The 25,856-nt window shown below is 39.1% G+C and overlaps 1 protein-coding gene across 1 annotated transcript in view; it reads right to left on the reverse strand.

The window, feature by feature from the left end:
* SPTBN5 (spectrin beta, non-erythrocytic 5) overlaps positions 1–25,856 on the reverse strand; it is a 1,783,454-nt gene that overhangs the window by 288,282 nt on the left and 1,469,316 nt on the right. The window contains exons 58-59 of the mRNA XM_044073536.1: positions 17,195–17,350; positions 5,708–5,925 (exon numbers count right to left, since the gene is read on the reverse strand). Coding sequence (XP_043929471.1) covers positions 5,708–5,925; positions 17,195–17,350 — 374 coding nt within the window. The remainder of the gene's footprint in view (positions 1–5,707; positions 5,926–17,194; positions 17,351–25,856) is intronic.

Below are 25,856 nucleotides of genomic sequence, written 5' to 3' on the forward strand. Positions count from 1 at the left end.
CTCCACTCTGCTGAAGGATAGCTAACTAGCAACCAACTTCTTCTGAATCCAAATAAAACCAAGCACCTCCTCTTCCTACCTAAATTTCTCTTTCATCACAAATCTACCTTCACTATAACTTCTCTCAATGACACAATCATCAAGGCCGAACCCCATACAAAACTACTAGGAGTAATAATTGATGATCAACTAAAACTGGATCTACAAGTGCAACAATCCATCAAAAAAAAAAACAACTCACCAATAACTAGGCTTGCTTTATAGGAACAAAAATTCTTTCTCACAAAAATCCAAATTCTGTCTAGTTCAGACCTACCTACTACCTAGCCTATTATATGCTTCCTCAATTCTCACTAACCCACAAACTACCCTTATGTCCAAACTTGAAATTACATACAACAAGACTGCTAGATTCGCTGCAAATCTACCCTGTTGCTCACACCACTGCTTATCTTTAAAAAACTTCAATGACCTGAATTCCAACACCTCTTCCCTCAACTGCAACTAACTCACACCATTCTAAACAAACCTACCTCTTGCTCAGCTCTTTCAACCATTATCTCTCTCTACTCTACTAATCGTAGTCTTCTTAGCTCTGACCAACACCGCCTGGAAACCTACAAGCCCAAAAAAAACTACTGGCAAACTTCTATGTAGTGACTCTGTTGCCAACTCTTGGAACAAACTCCCTCAGTCCCTAAGAACTATTCCTACTTCAAACAGCATCAAAAAACTCTTAAAAGACCAGCTGCTTAACTCTAGGACTTGCCCTTGCCATGACCCTACATAAATTTTCTTGCCCTCCCACCAGCCGCAAACCCACTCCTACTTTAAAAGTGTAACCTAGCTTAACTTCTACCGCTAACTAGTGTTCACTTTCTTTTTTTTGCTGAATTGTACTGTATTTTTTTATACTGTATATTCATATCTGCAAATTTTCTAAATCACTTGTGTATATGAGTGTTTGTATAACTATGTCAACATTTTAAGCTATGTTCACAACACATTGTATAGTTATGTTAACTATTTCAGTTTCATGTATATCATTTTAATTATGGAATTTTTCTCCCTGGGTCTCCACTGAAAATGGGCTTTTGCTCAGTTGGACTAACCCGGTCTACAAATGTCAAAATAAAATAAATAAATAAATTAAATTACATAAAAAAATGAATTTGTTAATTAAAAACACAAACTGTGATCTAGCATTAGGAAGTGTGTTAGTAATAGTGCAACAATCTAAAGGAAAGGTACGGGTCATGATATCCAATAAAGAATAGTGAATTTCTGGCCATTTGGAGAGATCATTCTAATCCAGAGAACCAATTATAAAGTCAATTTTTCTTTGTGGGGGGACTGTTTTTAGCTCTTTGGCCAAAATAATAAAAGGGTCAGATGTCTTCAGTTTTACTTACAGTACAAGCTGACCTTCCAGACGTAAGTAGTGATCAAGCTATGTGGAAATGAAACCAGAAAATCAAAAAAAAACCTTCTTCACAATATATACAGTCTTAACCCATCACTCAGAAGAAACCCAGAAGGGAGGACACTCACTTTAGGATCAGTGCATATCCTGTTGATAGAAGTAAAAGCCTCAAGTCATCTGAGGTCTGGAAAAATCTTTCAAACAGATCTGCTTGGCCATCATTAATGAAAATTGTTGTAATATCCAACTATGCAGTTTACTCTGGAGGACTGGTTATTATTTTAGAGGATTAGATATACATCATGGTCACCTGGAAGCAGACATCTGGACCAGGTATCAAAGAACTTCCTTCAGAGGACTGGGATACAGCAGTACCCAATATTTGGATCCCACTGTCTATGTTTGGAGGGGATAGAACAAGAGCAGACACTATAATAAACAAACAAGGGGCTGGGGGAGCACAAGGTACGTCCCCTGCAAATACTCGCAGATCTCTGTTGAACTGATGGGGTCTTTAAGGTCTCATATCTGCTGGTCTCTGATTTTTTAATAGTGGTCTTTGAAATAGCTGCATTTTCCTAATTGTAGGGCAGAGGTGGAAGGCTTGACTGCACCAATGTCTCAAGATCTTTCTGACCTAGATATGTTCTTTGAGCCCAGACTCTAATCAGCCTTTTTTCTGAAAGTGTTTCAAACAGTGGACTGCATAAAAGACAGATAACCAAATATTTTTTTTCTGAAAGTCACATAGTGTTTACAGATAGAAACTCAATGTTCCTCTCCTAGGGAAAAAGACACTGTATATGAAATTCCACTGGTGGAATTTGTCTTCTGCATGCACATTAATTAATATGGTTTTCACTCCAAAATTAATACTAAAAGATCAGTTCAGTCATCACAAAAGACAGTAACAACAATAATAACAACTACAACAGAGCAAATTAAATCTTCCCAAAGTAGGTGCCTGTTATGCTTTGAATGTCACATGGAAGGGACCTGACAGACAGCAGATTGATAATTAAATGCTTCTTTGTGGCAAAAAAAGAACTGAACAAATCTCAAAACGTATGCCAACCTGTCACTGGACAGAGAGGAGGTACAATGATGGGGGATGTTTGCAAAAGCTCAGTAAGTCAGAGAGGATGTGCACCAGCAAACCCTATGAAGTCAAAGAAAGTATGTGCAACTCCACATGTAGAGTACAGAGGCCATGAATGCATTTAAGACGCTTGATTGAGGCGTGATATCTTATCACTTATCACTGAAGCACTGTGCTACTCATATTTGATTTAAACCTACATCCTATTTCTCCCTCAGTCTATTTCTTTCCTCTGCATTATCCCATATGCTTTCTTCTTTACCTAAGTACATACACAGGGGCTACATTAAACATTGAGCTATGTTAGAAAGGAACAGAAACAATTGACACTGAATAGATAAGCACTGCTGAGTATGAAAACTGGAAATATTCAGTGTGAGTAAGCTCGTATATTTAGTTCTTGAAGTAGGTATTCATAAGTTTAGGGGGACATAGTTCCCTGAAAAAAAAACATTTTCTTAGTAAGGAGGTTAAAGGGCAGAAAGGCATTGTTTATGTAGTTTTAGCTTGTGCTTGCACTGTTTTTGCATACTGTAGTAGAGTTTCAAGTCTTGAGGTGGGTGTTTTTTTTTAATTGTGTAATGTGTTTTGATGTGCTTCAGATGTTTGTTTGGTTCAACCTTTTGTAGAGTCATTTATATTTAGTTTCATTGTTTTTTTTTTTCAGTTTAATGTTTCACTCTATGTTGGTATGATATTTTACTATGAATGCTTTACACTTGAAATACGCTTCACGTTTATTTCTCCAAAGTATAAATTTTTGAAATTATTTATTTATTCAACATTTGCTGACTGAGAAAGTCCGACTAGGACAGAGACCATTTTCAGCAGAGGCCGGAGGAGAAATGCTCCAGACACATGTCTTTGGCATGTGGGAGGAAACCGGAACACCCAGAGGAAACCCATGTGAATGCAGGGAGAACATGCAGACTCCGCACAGAAAGCACCCCAGCTGAGAATCAAACCAGAGAATCTCTTGCTGTGAGGCAACAATGTTAACTGCTGCACCACTGTGCCGTCCATCTGCACCACTGCACCACCAATGTATGTAATGTAAAATGCCCATGTATAAAATGTAAAAGATATATCTGCTTTATACAAACTCTACTTTGTCACACCATCTGCTCCACTCCAGATAGGTAGTGCTGTCTCATCAAATTCACTGCATGATGCTTAGTAATATTTTATAGCCTCACACTGCACCCCAAGCTACCTGGGTATTACAGTGATTTATCACTCTAAATACAAGTAAATACAAATATATTTGGCTCACTGTGTTCCCATTTGTCTTTGCTGAACCCAAAAATAAGCCACTGCTCACGACAGCATAACAGTTCACAATCCTGGATTATTATCTTGACCTTATATCACATCTTGTTTCCCTTTACTTAGAATGGCAGAACTCAGGGATTAGTGTTAATTTTGCATCTATCTCTTCTTATCAGGATGTGTGAAATTATCTTTCAGTGCCATTTTCAGAAGTCAGTTATTTGGCATGTTTTAAAAACACTACAAGAAGCAGATTCCTCAGCTGCAAAATAGTATTTATTTTTATCTTTTTGAAAACTCCAGGGATCATGTAGCTCCTCAAATTTGTCTGTTTCTGTCATTGCTATTGGTTTCTTAACTGTCAAAGTACAAATCTTAAAAACCTGTTAAATTCTCAAATGTCTAATAGGTCTATGGCCCCGGAGGTGGAAATCAAAGTGCAATATATGACAGCACATATTAAAATAGACCTGAATTCAAATAGGTTCAATAAATCTGTGAGAACAAAGAGCTGCAATTACCTTATTGTGTGTATGTTTGCTTGGCCAAAAACCTTAAATTTAGATAGGTGAAATTGCATAAAAGCTAGGGTGACAAATTCCCAAAGAAAGTGTTGTGACATTTCATTCACAGCCAACATGGAGTGAATAGGTCTGCAGTGACACAGATCAGAAACAGCTGTCATGTTTTTTATATATTGCAATGTTAAGGTAATTTTGTAAAGATGAAAATGCAGAAACACAAAAATAAGTCAGAAAATGCATGCAATTCATAACACATTGAAAAGTAGAAGATTATCAAGTATAAATCTGATTATAATTAAGGTTACTATCTGGATCTGTGGCATTTATTTGTATTTGTGCTCTAACTTTATCTTCTTACTGTAGATGAGGCAGGAAAAATACGAATAAAATTACAGCTATCAGCATGTGGATTTTGCATGAAGGAAAACGTGACTTCTCAAGTGAGTGTGATTATTATATTTATAGCTATCTAACATATGTAACATCATATCTACGATTTTCCATATATGCTTATGAAAGAAGGAAATACACATCCTCTAATGTCATAGTGATAGTGTATAGCCTGCCTCAGTAACAGTCACACAAAAGCAGTCAGTAGAGGTACCTGTCTTACAGCTGTTTAACCCTATAATATGGTGTGCTCCTGTCAACCTAAGTGGAAAGAAGCACTAAGTGAACATGTATCTTTTTCACAGAAAGGAGGCTGGTACCCACTGCATATGTATTTCTATGTAGCTCTCTCATAGGCAAGCTTTTCGAATGTCTGAGTCAAGTTAGTTAGCCAGATCCAGTGGTAATCACTTCCTTTATCAGACTGTAAGCTACACAACTGAGACAAAACTGGAAGGAAATACATTTGTGGCAAAACAAAACTGATAATAATTTGAATACGATTTTAAAATGTTGCATATAATGTTATCATTAATGTAGATTAGCTATACTGACCACCAGACACAAACCCCACTAACCATGTTTTTATAGGACCTTACTATACATTTAGATACAGTAACAAAATACTCCTGCAATTAAAATGAAGTGAGCAAAATGTAGCAAATGTTAAATTCTGAGTGGGCATAACTGCAAAAATCTACTGAGTAGGTATGAATGTTATGCTTATGACATGACATACAGAGAAGTAAGGTCCAGCAGAGCCGGCTCAAACACGAATTGTCTATTCAAATCAATACAGCCTGCATGTACAGTCTCACTTGTCAGGATAATTAAAGGAAGCGTGTTCACTGCTTAGCCAAATTAAATCCACACCAAAGCAGAATACGCTCAGAGTAAGGGAAATGAACTCCGACTCTAAACCTGGAAACATTTCCATCTATTTCTTACAATACCATAGATGAATAGACAGTTCTACTAAGAATGGACATCCACTATACTTACATGAGCTCTCGGCATTCATTGAAGTAGACTTGAATCTTCTCTGCCTGTACCAACTTTTCTTTTCTTTCCAAGGAACCTCTGAACAACTTTTCCCAAGACTCTCTCACTTCCTCTAGCCTCTCCCGCAAGTTTTCTTTGACCTGTGGATACAGGCGGCTGAGGCGTTCAGCCTCTTCTTCAGTACGATCCACCTCTTTCTTGATTGCTGCAAGATCTCTCTGACAAAAAAAAAAACAAAAAACACCAAGGCAATTAGTGGTCACAAAAAAAAAACAAACAAAAAAACAAAACGATTAATGTGGGAATGCCCATGTGTCTGTAATGGCATGCTAGGTATCCATATACAGAGGTAGATTATTCAGGTTAACAGGTAACATTTTGTTTAAAGTAACTGCTGTAGTTTAGATATTCACCAGCTATGTTCTCTAGTCGCAGGTCAGTTTAGTTTTTAATGCAATCCGTGGCAGCCATTAAAACTCATTTTACTCTGTTATTTGATCATCTTTATATAATTTTAAATATGTCTACTCCTGTTTACGGAGGATTTGGATCATATGTTTTCTTAATAGTGCAATTTTCAGTTTTTTTCTGCAGGTATGTTTATATATCCAGTATATGGGTATTCACTTGATCATTTATTACAATGTTACAGTCACAATTTTCTTTTATAATTTTATTTTTAGTTTTCTGTTGTTATTAAAGAATATCTTATTACTACTTTCAGTCTTTGAACTCAAGCTAAATTCATAATTATATAGCTAGATCTGAATGACTGAATAAGAACAGCAAATACTTTCTGCATTTGCTTTTATGACTAGGGCAATTTTTTTAAAGATAGGCAGTGTCTGCTTTTTTATATCTTATTACTTTTGTGATTAATCATAAAGGTTTCTCTATTAAATTTAGCTATGGGAAGACATATTTACAAGTGATCAATTTCTTCACAATAAATGGCCAATTGTCATTAAATGACACATTATTTAATCATAATAGATCCATTCATAAGGCTTGGATAGGAAAAAAAACTACTGATAAAATGGAACAAGGAGTTAAATATTTTTTTTATATAAAATGACATATCTAAAACAGCCTTACATGTTTAAATCCTATTTACCAGACATTCATACCTCTTAACTCTCCGGGTTTATGGCTCATATTTTTGGTCTGTTCCCCATAAAAGTTGTAGTTTTCTGGCTAATGACTGGGATGATGCGAGGATTGAAGTCATTAAATAATGACATACATTTGAATTTCAGACTTCAAATCCTTCAGAAAATGAATGTTAAAACAAACCTGTTACTCTAACAACCTTCTAAGTTTATAAGAGCAATATTTAAAATATGGCCCTATTTTTAGGCCTTTGTACCCCCATTTTGTCAGGCTTTGTCCAGATTTCTTGCATTAAGATGTTGTGAAGCATGCAGGTATTGGAACATATCTGATAGCAATATATTTGACTTAAGAAGACCTTGAGATTAGAATTATAGCGATCTTCTTTGGGGCAATATGGGGAGGCCACTTAAATCCCATAAAAAATAAATGTATGTGCTTCTAAACAAAGTGGTGCATTACAGATTGTCCACTCCACACATTATTGTGGTTCACTGCATAACAGTTTTTTATGAAGCACTGTCAAAATGAGAAATTACCTTTTTTCTTGAGGATATGTTGAAAATGGCACATCAGGACTTTTTCAAGAACTGTGATTTTTTTTTACTATGTGATGAAATTAAATCAACAGCTTTACATGTTAAACAACTGGAAAAGAAGTTAAAGCTAAATAATTGTTTATGTACGTTTGCTAACAGGAGTAGAACACTGATCTAGATAGACCATTTTCAGGTTCAGTCTATGGACACAAAATGAAAACAAGCATGAGAGAACATGGATATGAAAACCTAACAGTTAGTTGCAGATATATGGAGATAGTTAAGCGTTATCATAGATGCTACATATTTGCCTCCAAATGGCAATTATGAATATTACAAATTAAACATAAAAGTCATACTGGCTTTCACTCTGCATTGCGGTAAAAATGGTACAATTACACAGCAGCAACTATATACAAACATTTACAAGTATGCCCTCTTCAGGTGAACAACAGAAATGGCTGTACTCTGATATAACTACATTCTCTTTAAAACTGTCTCAGTCCTCACATCATTAAGTATCTGTATTTTATAATATTTTTAAACAAGAAACATCTTTATAGAATTATCACTTATAATCATGCATTTATATTAATGAATAACCATTTTGATATAGTTTCAGTTGCAAAATTATATATCAGATATAATCTTCTATATTATCATCAATCAATCAAACATTACATAGCTTATTCAATTCCTGCCTTCCCTTAAACATCATTCCTCAATATTCTGCATGTAGTGCAACCTACAGCACCCATCAACTAACATTTTAACCTTTTAGCTCAAGAGAATAGGAGAAAGATAAAACATAATGGGAACCAATGGCAGATATTGCCCTTAGCTTAGAAAGGTGCTAGAATAACACGCTTTGCTTTTGCACGCTTTTTTTGAAGGCTCTTACGTTTGAAACTCATGTGTCTGTCATTATTTACTAACTGAAATCTTCACTGATTTGCAGAAAAAAAACAAACATTACTAGGAAGTGACCAAAACATGAGGCAACAAATTAGAGATATTCTGCAAAATCAATGATAGCCATGTCTCTCAACTGCCCAGATTTTTGTGTAATATCCAGAATTTTATATTGCTTCATATCTTTGGTCTACTATTCATAAAATGAGTGAATTTCTGGATTTTTGTGGCAAATCAGCGAGGACTGAATTCAGTAAATAATAATAGGCATTTGAGTTTCAGACTTCATAGCCTTCAGAAAATGTATGTTAACACAAGGACTTTGGTTCTAGCAACTTTCTCAGTTTATAAGAGCAATTTTTAAATGTGTCTCAATTTTTTAAGTCTTTGTCCCCCATTACTTTTGGCTCTGTCCAGATTTTTTGTGCCAAGAGGTTGAGAGCTATGGTGACAGCTGAAATCACCTATGTCCCCATCACATATATATGTTACACACAAATAAACACACACATAAACACACACACAAACACACCTGAATATCAATTACAGCTGCTTTATAGCTGGGACTGTTTACCACAGAATTTTGACTGTGATCAAATTAAAGAATAACTACATGCATTCCTGTGTGGCCATTACTTATCTTCTCAGCTTGCTTTTGTCAGAATACAGCATACCCATTGCAACTCCCCCACCCCATACATATCAGCCACTCAGCTCAAGAATGAGGGAGAAAATTAAAATACTGGGGGAGAAAGAACCAACATCAGGGATAGATTTTGATCTTACGTATTTGCTAGAATAACAGGTTTTGCATCAGTATGCTTTTTTTCTAAAGGCTATCTGGAACGTAAATGAATATCATGATGTAGTGATTGTAGTTCTCATTCATTTGCCAAAAAAAAAAAAAAACTTTATGAGGAGCAGACCAACATATGAAGAAACATTAGAGACATTCTGAGAAAACAAAACCAGTCGAGGACATCTATGGCATCAGACATTCCTGCATATATAATACACACACATAAACACACGTGTGGAGACATGCAGCACACATCCACACAATCTCTGTCACACACACACACACACACACACACACACACACACACACACACACACACACACACACACACACACACATGGTCATCAGTTACAGTCACTTGCATGGCTGATTGTATAGCACAAAACTGTGACTGCAACTGAATGAATAAATACATAAACAAAATACAGGATTGTATCTTCTTAGCTAACAGCTGTCTAGCTCACTTCATTCCCCCATATCTCTCAATATTTTAGGTCAAGAATCAAGAAGAAAACTAAGCAAGGCTGGCACAGGTTTACTAGCTATGCCCCCTTCTGCCCAGACTATAAGGTAGTTATTACTGCCACCAGTCACTCCTTGTCAGCTACTTTAAGGTTCTTCTAAGGGTACCCCATATACTAAGTGGTATTAATATTAATACAAATGGTAGTTTGATCAAGAGCAAGGCTATTAGGAGTGGCCCACACAGTGTCACCAAATAAATATGCAAGTACTCTCAAAACCTAAATATCTCTACACAGATTAGCCACAATGAAAAGTTTTAATATATTTAATAATAAATAATAAAAGAACAAGACAATACTAAATATATATTCACAGTGACATCAGAGTTCAAAACCACAGGGAATATTTAAAACAACATTGCAGGACAGTCTCAAGTAAATAAAGAAAATCATCTAAACTAAGCTTTATTATATTCCTGACTGAATCTAAGATAATTATTATAACCTAAGAACTTACTACTAGAGCAAGGCAGGTGTGATAAGTGGATCTTGTTATTGTCAAGTCCAAGACAGAATACAGAATGTTTTGTCTCACTAAGAGACTTCTCAAAATAATATCTCAAATATTACTGCTGGGCTAGCTTGCAGAATGACGTCATTTCTTGTCATCTGACTTCTAGTCCCCAGGCCCCAAAAAACATTGACGGCAGTTGGTAGCATTTAGCATCTACCTGTAAAAAAACATAGACCACAGATCGTTGGCAGATGCTGGAAGCCATAAAACAATTGCATTCCCTCACATTTCAAGACAAGTAATTAATTCACCCTAATGACAATACAGAGAGCTCCCTAGTACAGACATTGTGTCTCTTGCTGCACTGAAAACTGAAAGATACCATCTTTTATGGCCTAGCCATAAAGTAATTTAATTTCAGTTATTTTTCTGAAATTAAACTCCTGTATTCCATTTTCCACTGTTAAAATATATACATTTAAACAGTTATAATGGTGCATGTACATTTTTGTTCACTTCCAGTAGGGCACACTATGGTTATATTTCAAACACAAACACTTTATAAAATACCTTTTCAACACATCTGTACAGACCAGTTTGATATACACATGACATACAGTTCTAATACAGTTGTAGCACAAGCATCTTATATAAATCATGTTGATATTCACAAATGACATATAATTATTTATAAATGTCCAGCTAGCTGTGCTGGCAGTATCACTTTTTGTGACACTATCTACCAGATGAAATGGTTGGTTTTAAAAAAATGATAGCAATGAAAAGCTCATGAGAAAAAGTATATGAGGGCAATATTAGAGACTCTTAGATACTGGTAAGGGACAAGAAACTTACAGGAAAAAGTGAACTTATTATCTTAAGCTAGTACATTGGACAAGGTTTAAACCCTTATTTGCAACGGTGACTCTGTACATACATTTAGGCAAGCATTACAGATAAGCAGAGACTCAGAACAATATGTTCTAATATTTCATCTGATATGTCTGAAACAAAAATGCAAAAGGACAGTTGAGAACCTACATATCCACAGACATATATACAAGCATACATGTATTGCATGCAAACACACCCTTAATACAAAAATTAGTATCTGTTATCTCCCTACATATTTTAAATGCCATGCATAGTTCTCTAGTAAGAAAAATGTATAAAGTTACCTTAAAAAACATGCTGCAGCATTTCTGCTTCTTTCCAGATATTACCGGCTGTTACGTTCTTCTTTCCTTAAAGCTTCAGTCATGGCTGCCTCAGTCACCAGAGGTGGCCTCAGCCAATGGAAACAGCTATTTGTTTCACACAGCAGCCTGGTGAGCCACTTTATGAGTGTGGTTTCTACTTTCTGGACAAGGCAGGAAGAACCTTGCAATGCCACCCTATTTTAGTACACAGCTGAGTTTTTTTTTTCAATTGGACTTTCAGGGAACTCCATGCATGCAAGGAGTTCTGAGCTTAGCTACAAAAACTGAATTAACAAAAATAATTATTTTTGTTATTTTCATTTTTAGAATGAAATCTTTGTTTTTGTTTTCTGTTTACAGGGGTGGGGGTCCTGCTGCCAATACCATATGCAGCCCCTGTGAATTACATGAAATTAAACAAATATGGTGAGATTTAATACTATTGGCAGGATTACAAAATGATCCAAAGATCAGTATATAGGTGGAGGCATGTTGAGATTTAGACAACAAATTTTGTGAGGCTTGCTTAATCAGTCATTGATGGATGTTTCCAGTTTATATTGCTTTCCCTAGAACGTAGGAATCAGGCAATGGAACTGACAGGGACACTAATCTAAAGACTTACTTCATACTCAATGCTAGAAGTCTAAACCTCAAAATGCACTCTCTCGAGGCACTCCTAAAAATGGAGAACATCGATATCTGTGCAGTAACTGAGACCTGGTTCAAGGCTCCAGAGAGCACCCCTGCAATACCAGGCTACAACTCTTACCACACTTTTCGGCCACCAAACCAGGACCGAAACATTAAAGGTGGAGGAGTGTCAATATTCACCAAGGATATTCACACCACCAGGCTAGTTGGCCAACACAATGTGTCTGAAATTCTCCAAGTGCAACTAACACTAGGTAAGACTGCAATCCAAATTATAGCTTGCTACAGATCCCCCACCATACCCCAAGATTCTCACTACACCTTTCTAAACATACTGGAAAATATTAAGATGGAACCAAACACCCTAATACTGGGTGATTTTAACTACCCTGCCATTAACTGGGAAAACTACTCATGTCCCAACACCTTTGCGCAACGGTTCTTGGAATTCATAAATTCCAACGCCCTGGATCAACTAATCCATAGTCCCACCAGGGGCTCCAATATCCTAGATCTGGTCATTACCAACATGGGAAATCAATGCTCCATACATATGGTCACCCCCTCGTTAGTCAGGTCTGACCATAAGCTAATCACCCTTAACATCCACATCCCACCCCCACCCCCCCCAGTAAAGAAACCACCATAAAAAACTTCTCCAAAGCCAACTTCATGCTACTCAAGTCAGAAGTGACAAACTTCATGACACCCATGCAAATGGGAACTGAAAGTTCAACTGCTGAATCCTACACTAAGGCACTGTACAAGCACATCCACTCATGCATGAATCGTGCCATCCCAAATAGAACCAAAATGCTCTCATCCAAAAATAGGAAGCCAATCTGGTGGTCCCCTGCCATAAACAAACTTTACAACAAAAGGAAGAAACTTTTGCAGAAAAGAGGAAAATCCCAGGATGCAAAAAACTCCCTTACTAGCCTCAGTAAGAAACTGAGATGCCTCATAAAATCCTCCAAAGCTAGTTACGAAAATAAAATTGTCAAAGATTCCAAAGACAACCACAAAGCATTCTATAACTATGTCAAGAATCTAAATGGCAATGCTCAGATCTGCTCTGAGCTAAAACAGAATGGCATTAAATATACTGATCTGAAGGATATTGCCAATATCCTGGCAGATCGATTCAGTGCCAACTTCACCCCCCTCTCACCCCCTAAATGGCCCATCTCAATACCGGAAGATTGCCAAATTCCAGTAATAATAGCCACACAGGTACAAAACGCACTCTCTAAAGCCAAGAATACAGCATCCATGGGACCAGATGACATCCTGGGCTGTGTACTACATGAACTACAATATGAAATGGCACCTCACCTAAGTGTCATGTTTAATCATAGCCTCACCTCAGGTTTCGTGCCCACTGAGTGGCGCAGAGCTACAGTTATCCCAATCCACAAGGCAGGATCCACCTTGGATCCCGGAAACTACCGTCCCATCAGTCTGACAAGCCTTATCTGCAAGGCCATGGAGCGTATTATCATGGAACTTATAAACAAAGACATTGGCAACCTTCAAACACTGGACCCCACCCAGTTTGGGTTTGTGAAGGGCTGATCTTGTCTCCTGAACCTGATTGACTTCTTTGAATCAGTCTCCAGAGCCATGGATAAGGGTAAGGTGGTCCACACAGCCTATCTCGACCTGGCCAAGGCCTTTGACACCACCCCCCACTCTGGAATCATAGATAAACTTACTAAGTTGGGCATTAATCCCTATGTCACCCAATGGGTTGCTAAATGGCTTACTGATAGAACCCACACTGTAAAAGTAGCCGACTCCAAATCCAGCTCCAGACAAGTGACAAGTGGAGTACCTCAGGGTTCAGTCATGGGGCCGCTCTTGTTTGGCATCTACTTCTCTGAAGTACAGGTCAACACTAAGGGACTCTGGCTAACAAAGTTTGCAGACGACTGCAAACTTGGAGCCATTATTGAATCCCCAAATGATGTGGATACTCTACAAAAGGGCCTTACAGAAACAGATGCTTGGTGCCAAAGCCATGGGCTCAAACTCAATGCCAAGAAATGTATTGTTATCCCCTTTGGGAAAAAACATGTATCCATGAATTACCATATAGGTGGCAGTACACTAAACACAGAAAGTGTGATAAGAGACTTAGGGACACAGGTGGACAGTGGTCTCATCTTCGATAACCACATCGCCACAACAGTCAGAAAATCCTTCTATGTGGCACACCTCATCACGAAGGGCTTTTCATCCAGAAAAAAGGAGGTCATTGTCCCACTGTACTCATCCCTCATTAGACCCATTATAGAATACAATGCCCCATTTGGTATGTACCTCTCAAGACATCTGCAACAACTGGAAAGGCCTCAGAAATACCTCACTAAAAGAATCACAGGCCTAAAGCAGATGCCCTACGCTGACTGCCTTAAAAAACTCCAGCTATACTCTGTCGCATATCATCTACTCAGAGGCGATCTCTGCTTAACATACAAGGCCATGTCAAACCCAGAGCTGTTGGACATGCTACACTTAAAGAAATCCCAATCCCTCAGAGCTACACGCTCCAGGGATCTGAACCTTGTCATCACAATACACAAAACATGCTGGAGGGATAGGTTCTTGACCCAGAGACTCCCCAGACTCTGGAATAGATTGCCCATACATGTCAAGCAGAGTGCCTCTTTGGACCTCTTCAAGAGGAACCTTGACGATTGGATGGGAGAAAGGAAATTCACCCCAGGGATCACGTCAGTCACCCTGCTAGACAGGGGTCCAGGAAAGTAAATAATGTGGGAAGAAATAGCCAGGGAATTGTTATGGCTAGGCTTGTATAGGCCCTAGGGCTGATAGCCTAGTACCAACCTATGAACCTATGAACCTATAATGGGAAGTTGCAGTTTCACAGCTGACAAAAGAACTTGGACACTTAAAGGCTTCATTAGTCAGTTTCCCTCAGCTGGCAAAGTATCTTTTCTCCAGTGGAATCATATACATGCGCAATTATACACTCTATGAGTGCCAAGTAAATATTGTTACTGAGGAGAACCTTGCAGATCCATTGGTTGCATTTTTCCTGTATATATATATATATATATATATATATATATATATATATATATATATATACAGGGTTTACAACTGAGTAAAAACTGTAATATGGGAGCACAAGAAATGTGGCCTGGCTGTGCACATTAACATGCTGGAATTGCAAATGCAGGCTGTGTGGACTTCAAATAAACATTTTATAGATACACTTTCAGTGGTCCAGGTTACCGAAAGTGTATCTATAAAATGTTTATTTGAAGTCCACACAGCCTGCCTTTGCAATTCCAGCATGTTAATGTGCATAGCCAGGCCACATTTCTTGGCAAAACTTTTTTGGTGGTCTAGGTTAATAACTGCGGTGGTGGTGCTGCGGTAGCGTTGTCGCCTCATAGCAAGATGTTCTCCCGTCCGATTCTCAGCTAGAGCGTCTTCTGTGTGGAGGCATACGTGAATGGGGCATGCCTTCGTTGAAGGTTGTGCGCCAGGGCTGGTAACCCGGTACGTAAAAATCCACTATGAATCATTAGCGGACCAGAGTTCCGCTGTGGCGACCCCTAACCGGGAAAAGCCGAAAGACACAAACAAACATTCGGTGGTCCAGGTTAACTATAGGCACTTAATGATAGAACCATGAAGCCAAGCTGCATTGTACAGACCACATACAGTTAACAGATGCAATTTCTTCATAACCCTGTCACTGGCTTTAATTTTATTTTAAAGCTTTTCCAGAAAGTGGCCAGTCTGACTGTTTTCAGAAAAAGAAAAGGAAAAATACGCAGATTTTCAAAGTTAGATATCCTGCTCTGAATCCTATCAGATTTTACTTGCAGAGCTTGTATCCAAGAACAAGTTAACTAATTTCTATGCGCTCACAGGCCAGCCTGGAAAATGGAACGCGGATCTATAAGCTTTCTTGACAAGCACAACTTAAATAAACAAATAAGAAATATGCATCACAACACTGTCAAAGTCATGTTACTGTGCAGGAGACAATTACAAAGCTTTGCTACAGATGCATGACTAGTTATAAGTTGGATGTAAACTTCATTTTGTACCAGAGACATGTGAAGGCAGTCTCAGTAGGAGCTGACCAGCAGAAATGGGTGAGGTATTGGACAATATTCTTGAAATCAGTGCAAGTACCAGCTTTTTTATATATAAAATAATTTAAGACAAGAATAATTGATTTATTGCCCAATCTGAGGAGGGCGCTACTTGCCATCAATAGCTATCCTATATGAGCTTGGGCAGAGTCCTTACAAAGTTAGACTTACAATGCATTGTACTAGGCCCTGAACAACTGAGTGGAGAGTGGATTCAATGTTAGATTGCCACTTATAATAATATCTGTGACTCATGTAGATTATTGTGTTGCTAGTATGTTTTTATAGTTAGGACAAACTGCTAAATTAAGTATGTGTATATGACAAAGTTATCCAGGCCAAAAGCGTTGGTACTTTGAAATTACATGTTATTATCACTATATGGTTCTGTCAAAAATCCATACAGTGTAATGATGTGTAAAATATCGTGGGGGAACTCTATTATGTAATGCAATAATGTGGGAATATGTGTTAGTTATATGAGCAGTGTCTTTCGCATCTTTGTTTTGTTGAAAATATATATGATATGTAACATGATGCCACTTTGTAAAAACCTGTTTAAAATGCTCAGTAAACCCATTTTTGTAAACAAAGAAGAAAAGTCTGTCTGACTCAGAGAGGAAACTACTACAACTGGTGGGTGATACTGTTATTTCTGAGGACTAACATGGAACAACGTTTTACTTCTACCTGATATGAGGGGATAACTTCCGTGGAGACAAATATATATATATATATATATATATATATATATATATATATATATATATATAAATATATATACATATATATCTATCTATCTATATATCTAAATATATACCTATATATATATATATATATATAAATATAAATATATACGTATGTGTATATATATATATATAGATATATATATATATATATATATATATATATATATATAGGTATAGATATAGATATATATGTATATCTATATTTACACACACACACACACACACACACACACACACACACACACACACACTCACACACACACACACACACACACACACACACACACACACATAACATGATGTTTGTGTGCTTGTAATCGAGAAACAATGCAAATCAACATGACACTATATGATGTCAAGGAAACATAATTCTAGAATTTAAAGATACCAGAAATAAGAAAACCAGTATACCTCAAGCCCTTCGTGTTGGTGAAGCAGAGTCTGTACACTTAGAAGGTCATATCCATAATCATCAGTGTCAGTTGTAACTTCCTTCTCCTGCATCCAAGCCTTAAGTTCGTCTACATCATGGTCAAACTGGTGAACTTCATGGGCTGCTTGTAGGTTCTAAAAGAAGGAGATGGAAATATTTAGACAACTATGCAGGCAATTTATTTATAAAGAAGGCAGCTCCTTGATTGCATGTATTACAATACAGCACATCATTTTCATATCACTTAGTTTTCCCAGCATCAGTTCTTTGCCAGGGTTTGAGCAGACACTAGGGCTATCAGGGCTTCCTCTGTACTTTAAGTTCTAGCCAGAAAGTTTGAGAATTCATTTTATGCTCATCTTCTGAGAGACTTGGTTGGCTGCAATCACCTGCATTAGAAGCTGAAGTTAAGTGAAAGATTGCAGTACAGTAGTTTAGTCTTTTGTTAAGTACAAACTTGCAGTTTTAAAAGTACTGTATTTCATTTTTTACGTTACCTAATTGTGTGTTTCACTGAATAGTGTGTGCTGTGTGTCTTTCTGCAGTTAATTCCCTACCCACCCTCCCTGTTCTTGTCTTGGTGTTAGTGTTGGTGGCTCTGGAATTGCCCGCCCCTCCTGTAAGTCTGTATTTGAACACTCCTCCTGGTTCCATCTCATTTGCTCACTTAACCGAGTACAGTGAGATCATATTCTGAGTCTAGTGTTCACTCTACTTAATACAGAGAGAAGATTTGAGAAGGCCAACCCACTTAGGTTCTTCCTTCCTCTCTTCTTGCACTTTACTAACCAAAAAAAATTGCACTTTATTCATCTGCTTTTACTGTATTTGTGTTTTCTCCTACTTTATTTTGCTTTTGCTTCTTCTTAAAAGTACTCATTTTTATTTCTTCTGCTGCATTTATTACTGCTTATTAGTAGCCTGATTAAATTGTAACTGTTAGTCTGGGTCTTTTGGTTTAAGCACTTGGACTTCATACCAATTGTTTTACATTAAGAAGGTTTGTGGTCTGTACTGTTGTGGCAGGACAGGTAGCTTACATCCTTCTAAGCTGGGAATTGCTAATTGAAAGCTCAGTGTCTCCTATTGTAAACAGGACAGGTAGCTTACATCCTTCTAAGCTGGGAATTGCTAATTGAAAGCTCAGTGTCTCCTATTGTAAACATGTATTAGTTCTGGTTTAAGCACTTGGGCTTCAGGTCAGTTATTTTACATAAAGAAGGTTTGTGGTCTGCACTCTTGTGGGAGGAGAGGCTGGATTCTGCCCTTCAAAGCTGGGAATTCCTGGTCACAGGCTTATTGGGCCTGCTTATTTGAACTGTTTCTTTCTGAAATTGGTGTGCCTTGTTGTTGTAGCATAGACCAGATTCAGGCCTGCTGAATCTAGCTTTCTTTGTATAATTTCAGCACTGATCCAGGCCATCTTTTTTTGGAGAAGGTTTCCCTGCACCCTAGTAGCAGGAGTGTGCAGTTAGAACTTGTCTGATTGAAGACTGCTGGAACAGGGCTCAGTTCTGAGCTTTTTTCTGGTTAATTGGGTAACTTGTTTAAATCAGTTTGTTCGTTTTCTATTGTTTTTATATATATATATATATATATATATATATATATATATATATATATATATATATATATATAAAGAATTGCACTTTATTCATCTGCTTTTACTGTATTTGTGTTTCTTCCTATTTTATTACTAGGAGCATTGACTACAACTCCGATCTGAAATATGTAACAATAAATATTCTTTTCTGTGCATTTAAAGTTTTTTTTTTTATTGTATCTGCTGTATTTTCGGGAAAAAAATATACATACTTGTGTCCTGCCTTTCTAAGCTAGAATAGTCCAGTTTTCAGGTTAGTGCTGAATTCAGGGCTATGTTACAAATCTCTGTGTTTGTCCATACCTTACTTGGTTAGAAGGAAGTTTCTCTGTTCACCTGTGAGAGAGGGGAGCTTTGAGCAGCCTATCAGAACCTGGAGGAGTGGTTTCAGCCCAGAAATTAGTAGTTTATTGGCCATTCTGGGCTAATTTCTATCTCTTCCATTTCCCTGCTATAAAAAACACATTTGCCCACTTTTGGGTGCCGGGCAGTGCCGGTTAGCTAAAGTATAACTATTCCCGGCTCCACAAAGTCTCCTTTTCAATTTTTCCCTTGGAACTAGACAAACTTTCAACTTAAGCACTCAAGCCATTCATTTCTCAGCCTGGCACTTGCTCAAAACTCATAGCAAGCACTTATAAACCCTAGCACTAGACCCCCCTATACTGTACAGAAGGACAAGGCTCTCTATTCGATCTTACCAGCCATTCAGTAAAACAGTTCACTGTACCTATCCAGGCATGTCTAAAGGGCAGTTTCAGGTGTACGCTCCAGTCCAACTGGTGAATCTGGGCATTTAGAGGCAATGTTACAACTGCCACATGTACACAGACAACCCTCTCCTCCTACCACCAAACACTAATACATGCAAGAGATGCAATTATACAGCCAAACTGGAGGCCAAACTCCCTCAACCCAAGACTGGATCAGACAGTCAAGAGCGGAAGGGAAATACTTCGATCACACCACCAGTCTCAACTAGACCCATTAAACCACTACCAGCAAAAACACACATAAATACACGAAAACATACTCGGAGGCTCTAAATAAAAATCTGCAGAAGCAACAGAGACCTCCAAAGCAGACAACCAAGCAACCTCCACCCTCAACACAAACCATGAAACACATACTTCACAAAACCAGTGTGCTATACAATCACAACCCTTAAGGCAAAATAACATACCCAACACCCTAACGATAGGTGACTCTATAGTCAGCCACAGTGATGTCCACTCACTAGGCTGAACAAGGAGAAGGTTACTGTTAGCTGCCTGTCGGGTGCCAGGATCCGCCACATAACACAAGCACTCAGGTCACTCCAGAACAAGTACAAATATGACTCTGTCATTGTCCATGTTGGTGTGAATGACCTGAGCCTTACCTCCCTGGACTACATGAAAAGAGACATGGAGGAGCTCTCTGATCACGTAGCCCAGGCCGGTATGACCCTGACCCTGAGTAGCATCCTGCCCTCACCAAGAATGATACCACGGTATAGAGAAAAAGTTATCAATTTCAACAATTTGATAAGCTTCTGGTGTCATTTAAAGGGGATACAGTGTCTGTCAGCCTGGGATGACATGTTCAACAAGCCACGCTGCTTCGCTAGAGACAACTTGCACCTGTCACCCTTAGGCTTTCAAAAACTGGCCAAGGCTCTTGCCACCCCCATAGTGCCTTTTTTTAGGCAAGGCTCAAAAGACAAATCCACCACCATAAATAGCACAAGTAACAAAAAAACTGAGGGTAATGCTACTCAGTGCCAGAAGTCTACACCTCAAAATGCACGCACTCGAAGCACTCTTCAGTATGGAGAAAATCGATATATGTGCAGTAATGGAAACCTGGTTTAAGGCTCCAGAGAGCACCCCAGCACTACCAGGCTACAACTCACTACAACTCATATCATACATTTCAGCCACAAAACCCGGACCGAAATACAAAAGGCGGGGGAGTATCCATATTCATCAAGGATACCCACACCTCCAGGTTAGTGGCATAGCACAATGCTTCAGAGATCATCCACGTGCAACTAACAATGGGTAAAACTGCTATTCAAATTATAGCTTGCTACAGATCACCCACCATGTCCCAGGACCCCCACTCCGCATTCCTGGAAACACTGGGAAACATAAATGTCCTACCAAACACCCTGATATTGGGTGATTTAAATTACCCAAACATTAACGGGGAGAACTACTCAAGTACAAACTCCCTTGCCCAACATTTCCTAGAATTTATAAAGTCAAATGCCCTGGATCAACTGGTCAACACCCCCACCAGAGGTGACAACATATTGGACCTGGTCATCACCAACATGGGCAACTGGTGTTCCATACCGGAGGTCAACCCCTCGCTGGTTAGATCTGACCATAAACTAATCACTCTGGATATCAACATTCTGCCACCACCCCTGGTCAAAGAAACCACCGTGAAAAACTTTTTAAAGCAAACTTCACGTTACTTAAGACCGAAGTGGGAAGTTTCAAAGCCCCCATGCTAAAGGATAATGCTGTCCAAGCTGCAAAATCCTTTACTAATGCACTCTACTGGCACCTACAAGAATGCATGGATTGTGCTATCCCAAACAAAACCAAGACTCACTCCTCCAAGAAAAGGAAACCTGTCTGGTGGACCCCTGCCATAAACAAGCTATACAATAGAAGGAGGAAGTAGTACAGAAAAGAGTAAAATCTCAAGAAGGGAAGACATCCCTGATCAGTATCAGCAAGAAACTATGTTCCCTCATAAAATCATCCAAGGCTAGCTTCGAAAGAAAAATTGCCATGGACTCCAAAGATAACCACAAGGCATTATTTAGCTATGTCAAGAATCTAAGTGGCAATTCTCAGATCTGCTCAGAGTTAGTGCAGAATGGCACAAAATACACTGAACTGACTGATATAGCCAACATTCTGGCAGAAAGGTTCAGTGCAAACTTCACCCCTCTCTCACCCACAAAAGGGCCCATAACTATACCAGAAGAATGTAGTGCCCCTGAAATCACAGACACTCAGGTTAAAACAGCCCTCTCCAAAGCCAAAAACACAGCATCAATGGGACCAGATGGTGTCCCAGGCTGCATCCTGCACGAGCTCAAAGATGAACTAACCCCTCACCTAAACACACTGTTTAAACTCAGCCTCTCCACAGGCTACATGCCCACAGAGTGGCGCACAGCAACGGTTATTCCACTCCACAAAGGTGGAGCCACAACGATCCCCAGGAACTATCACCCTATAAGCCTGACTAGTTTGGTCTGCAAAGCTATGGAGTGCATCATCATGGATCTCACTAACAGAGACATTGGAAACTTCCAAACACTGGAGCCTACCCAGTTCAGCTTTGTTAAGGGAAGATCATGCCTCCTAAACCTGGTGGACTTCTTTGAGACAGTTACCAAGGCTATAGATGAGGGAAAGGTGGTCCACACAGCCTACCTAGACCTTGCAAAGGCCTTTGACACCATTCCCCACTCAGGTATTATAGACAAGCTCACCAGCCTGAACATAAACCCCTACGCCACGAGATGGGTTGCCAACTGGCTCACGGACAGAGCCCACATGGTAAGAGTTGCAGGAGCTAGGTCTGACTCTAAACCGGTTACAAGTGGCATTCCCCAGGGCTCAGTCTTAGGACCCCTCCGGGTCAGCATATACTTCTCAGAGGTACAGGCAAGCACAGGAAGACTATGGCTGACCAAGTTCTCAGACAACTGCAAACTAGGGGCTATAACTGACTATCCAGCTGACACAGACATCCTCCAAAAGGGTCTCACTGAGACAGATACCTGGTGTCAAAACCATGGCCTCAAGCTAAATGCCAAAAAGTGCATAGTCATCCCCTTTGGAAAAAACAAAGTACCCACAGACTACCACATAGGTGGTAGCCCCTAAATACGGAAGACGTAATAAGGGATCTGGGGACCCAAGTAGATAGTAACCTCTCCTTTGATAATCATATTGCCAAAGTGGTTAGAAAATCCTTCTATGTGGCCCACCTAATCACAAAAGGGACTGCATCCAGATCGAAAAAGATCATTGGGCCCCTCTATGCATCACTCATCAGACACATCATAGAGTACAACGACCCATTTGGGATATACCTTACAAAACACCTGCAACAACTGGAAAGACCACAGAAGTACCTCACCAAGAGGATCACTGGCCTAAAACAGATGCCCTATGCAGCTCGACTGAAGAAACTCCAGCTGTACTTGGTTGCATACCGCCTACTCAGAGGTGATCTCTGCCTGACATACAAGGCCATGTCCAACCCAGAATTGATGGACATGCTCCACCTAAAGAAAACCTTATCCCCTCGAGCCACGCGCTCTAGGGATCTAAACCTCATCACAACAATAAATAGGACGTGCTGGAGGGACAGATTCCTGTCCCAGAGCCTTCCCATGCTTTGGAATAAGATTCCAATCTACATTAGGCAGAGCTCCTCGCTAACACTCTTCAAGAGAAACCTTGACGGGTGGATGGGAAACAGAAAGTTTACCCCGGGGATCACTTCAGTGGCTCTGCTGGACAGAGGCACATGGAACTAATCTAAGGGGGTGGTGAAAGCCAACACATTCTGGCTAGGCTTATAAATGCCTTCGGACAGATAGCCTAGTACCTACCTATGAACCTATTTCACAGACTGAGAAAAGGTGATAAAGAATGGCTGCAGTTTTACCCAGTAGGATCTATTACACTCAGCTGTACAGCAGTAGTGATACTAGTGCTCTTACACTGGCTGCTTGTGAACTTTTGGCTATACAGCAGGCTGACTTGTAAACATATGTGCTGCCATTTGTATTGTTTATACATAACTGTGTCCATTAATCCACTTATAAGTGCTGGAAAGGCAGTCACAGCTCAGATGACCATTCTGGGAAGGTATTACTACACTTACAAAAGTATGTACCTGGCTATAGCTTTACAATAAACAAGACATTAGCATCTTTCATGCTTGTGTTTATGGAATTCCATTATAAAACATTCATAACTGAAGTAGAATATGCAAAACAAAATCATAATGGATAATTTCTGCAGCTGCACTTCCAATGAAGGTCAGTACAACATAAGTGATCTAGGGCAAGCCCAGCTCATAAGAGGATGCTATTTCTTCATCTTTTGCAACTGATATACACAGAGAAACAATTATAGAACAACTACATTACAAGCCCATAAAATAAAATACATAGGAATGGTTATTTTTAGCAATTGTAAGTAATTTCTGATGTATGCACATTGATAGGCTTGTGGCAAATGCAGCTCTTATTCTCATTCTATGACTGGAAACTGATGTCCGATCCTGTCACACAGCCTCTTACTATATGACTGGCAAAAAACCTCATAAATGAAACATTTAGAAACAGTGTTGTTGTTAGCTGCTGCATGTAACAGCAGTTACTGCTTGATATATGCTGTGCATGCTTTTTAAGCTCACTGTATAGGTTACTGTTGTAGTAAGCTTTACTGCTGAAAATATGGTCGCAGAAGGCTTGATTTTTAGCCCAATGTGCAGAGTTCAACCCCCTTCCCCCTCTAGGCAGAGTGGATATCTGTTTCTGAAGTACACAAGAGCTATTTATTTGTGTATAAAATTGATGCTTGCCCACACCATCTTAGATTTTCTTCTCACATACTCTCACTAATTCTTTTCGCAGTTACTGTGTCTGCCCTGCTCTGAAACTCAGCCAACAAATTCCTCCGTTCGTGGTCCTTGTCTTCTCCTTTGGATATGGCACAGACAGTAATGAGACCATGTCCTGTTTCTCTCACAGACAAAATCTCATTTGCAGTCACTCTTTGTAGAATGAAATACCATTTCAAATGGGAAGCCAAAGAGGTATCACTTCCCAAAATAAGATATTCTGATTTATTGGGTCTAGAGACTCCTGAACATGTGTCAATTCCTCCAGGTTTGATAGCTCAAGAGAATGCATTCTTTGTAGCCTCAAAGGAACTGAGTTCACAGCCCCATTCCCCCAAGAAACTGGGTTCTACAGCACTCAGGTTGTCCCATGGGAATCTGAGGGCAAAATTATTGGACTTTACCTAAACAGTTAACCAGTGTAGGTATGATGTTGTGGATGTAGCATTCAGGGAGGCAGCTACAGGGTCAGTGATCAGGAGATATGCCTGGCTGAGACTGTAGCTTGTCAGAGGATGAAGATGCCAAAGTGCATCTCTCTAATGCTCTTATTAATAAAGACCTTCTGTTTGGGAAAACTCACCAATGAGAAATTAAAGCAAATTGATTAAAGGGAAAAGACTGTGTAGTCAGTAAACAGGATTTTCACTCCCCCAATCCTAGATATGACAATAATTACCAACCAAAGCCTGACACCTACTGCCAGAAGTAGAAAAAAGGGAAGCAAGCCAAGGGTAACAAGGTTCAGCAAAAGAAAAGATGGTAGGGTGACCAGAAAGGGAATCCTGGGTACCTTCAGGGCCCTGTACTCCCTTGGGAGCAGCCATGGCTATGTCAAATTCACATCTTCAAAATTTCCACCCTAGACTTGTTCCCTATTCAAGGCAGAAGGAAGGGTATCTCTATGGATAAGAAACTAGGAAAACATCACAAAAGACAAGAGGATACTACAGATATTAGCTCAGGATTGCCATTTACAGTTTCCAAGAAAATCAAAAAAGTCAGGAGTTTCATCCACACCAGAGGAATGAGTACATTTGACACCCCATATTAAAACAGCTTTTACAGCTATGAGTCAAACAGCCTGTATCAAAACAGCACCAGAACCAAGGTTTTTATTCAATACTCTTCCTAGTTCCCAGAAAGAAGAGCATGTGGTAGCCCATCTTGGACCTATTAAGGCTAAACTCCTCTTTCAAAGTCCCAAAATTCAAAATGTTGGCATTGCAAACCCTTTTAATGCTCATTTTCCTTCAAGCTCTGATGGATATCCTTGTCCTGAAGGATGTCTGACTTCACATACCTGTACAAGGAGACCACAAATGCCTGCCTTCTCAAATTCAAGGGTGGGGGGTTCCAACTGTCAGTTTACCATCTTGTCCTTTGGA

Source organism: Protopterus annectens, chromosome 6.part0 (assembly GCF_019279795.1).
Source record: "Protopterus annectens isolate FY-2018-M chromosome 6.part0, PAN1.0, whole genome shotgun sequence".
Lineage (NCBI taxonomy): Eukaryota > Metazoa > Chordata > Ceratodontiformes > Protopteridae > Protopterus > Protopterus annectens.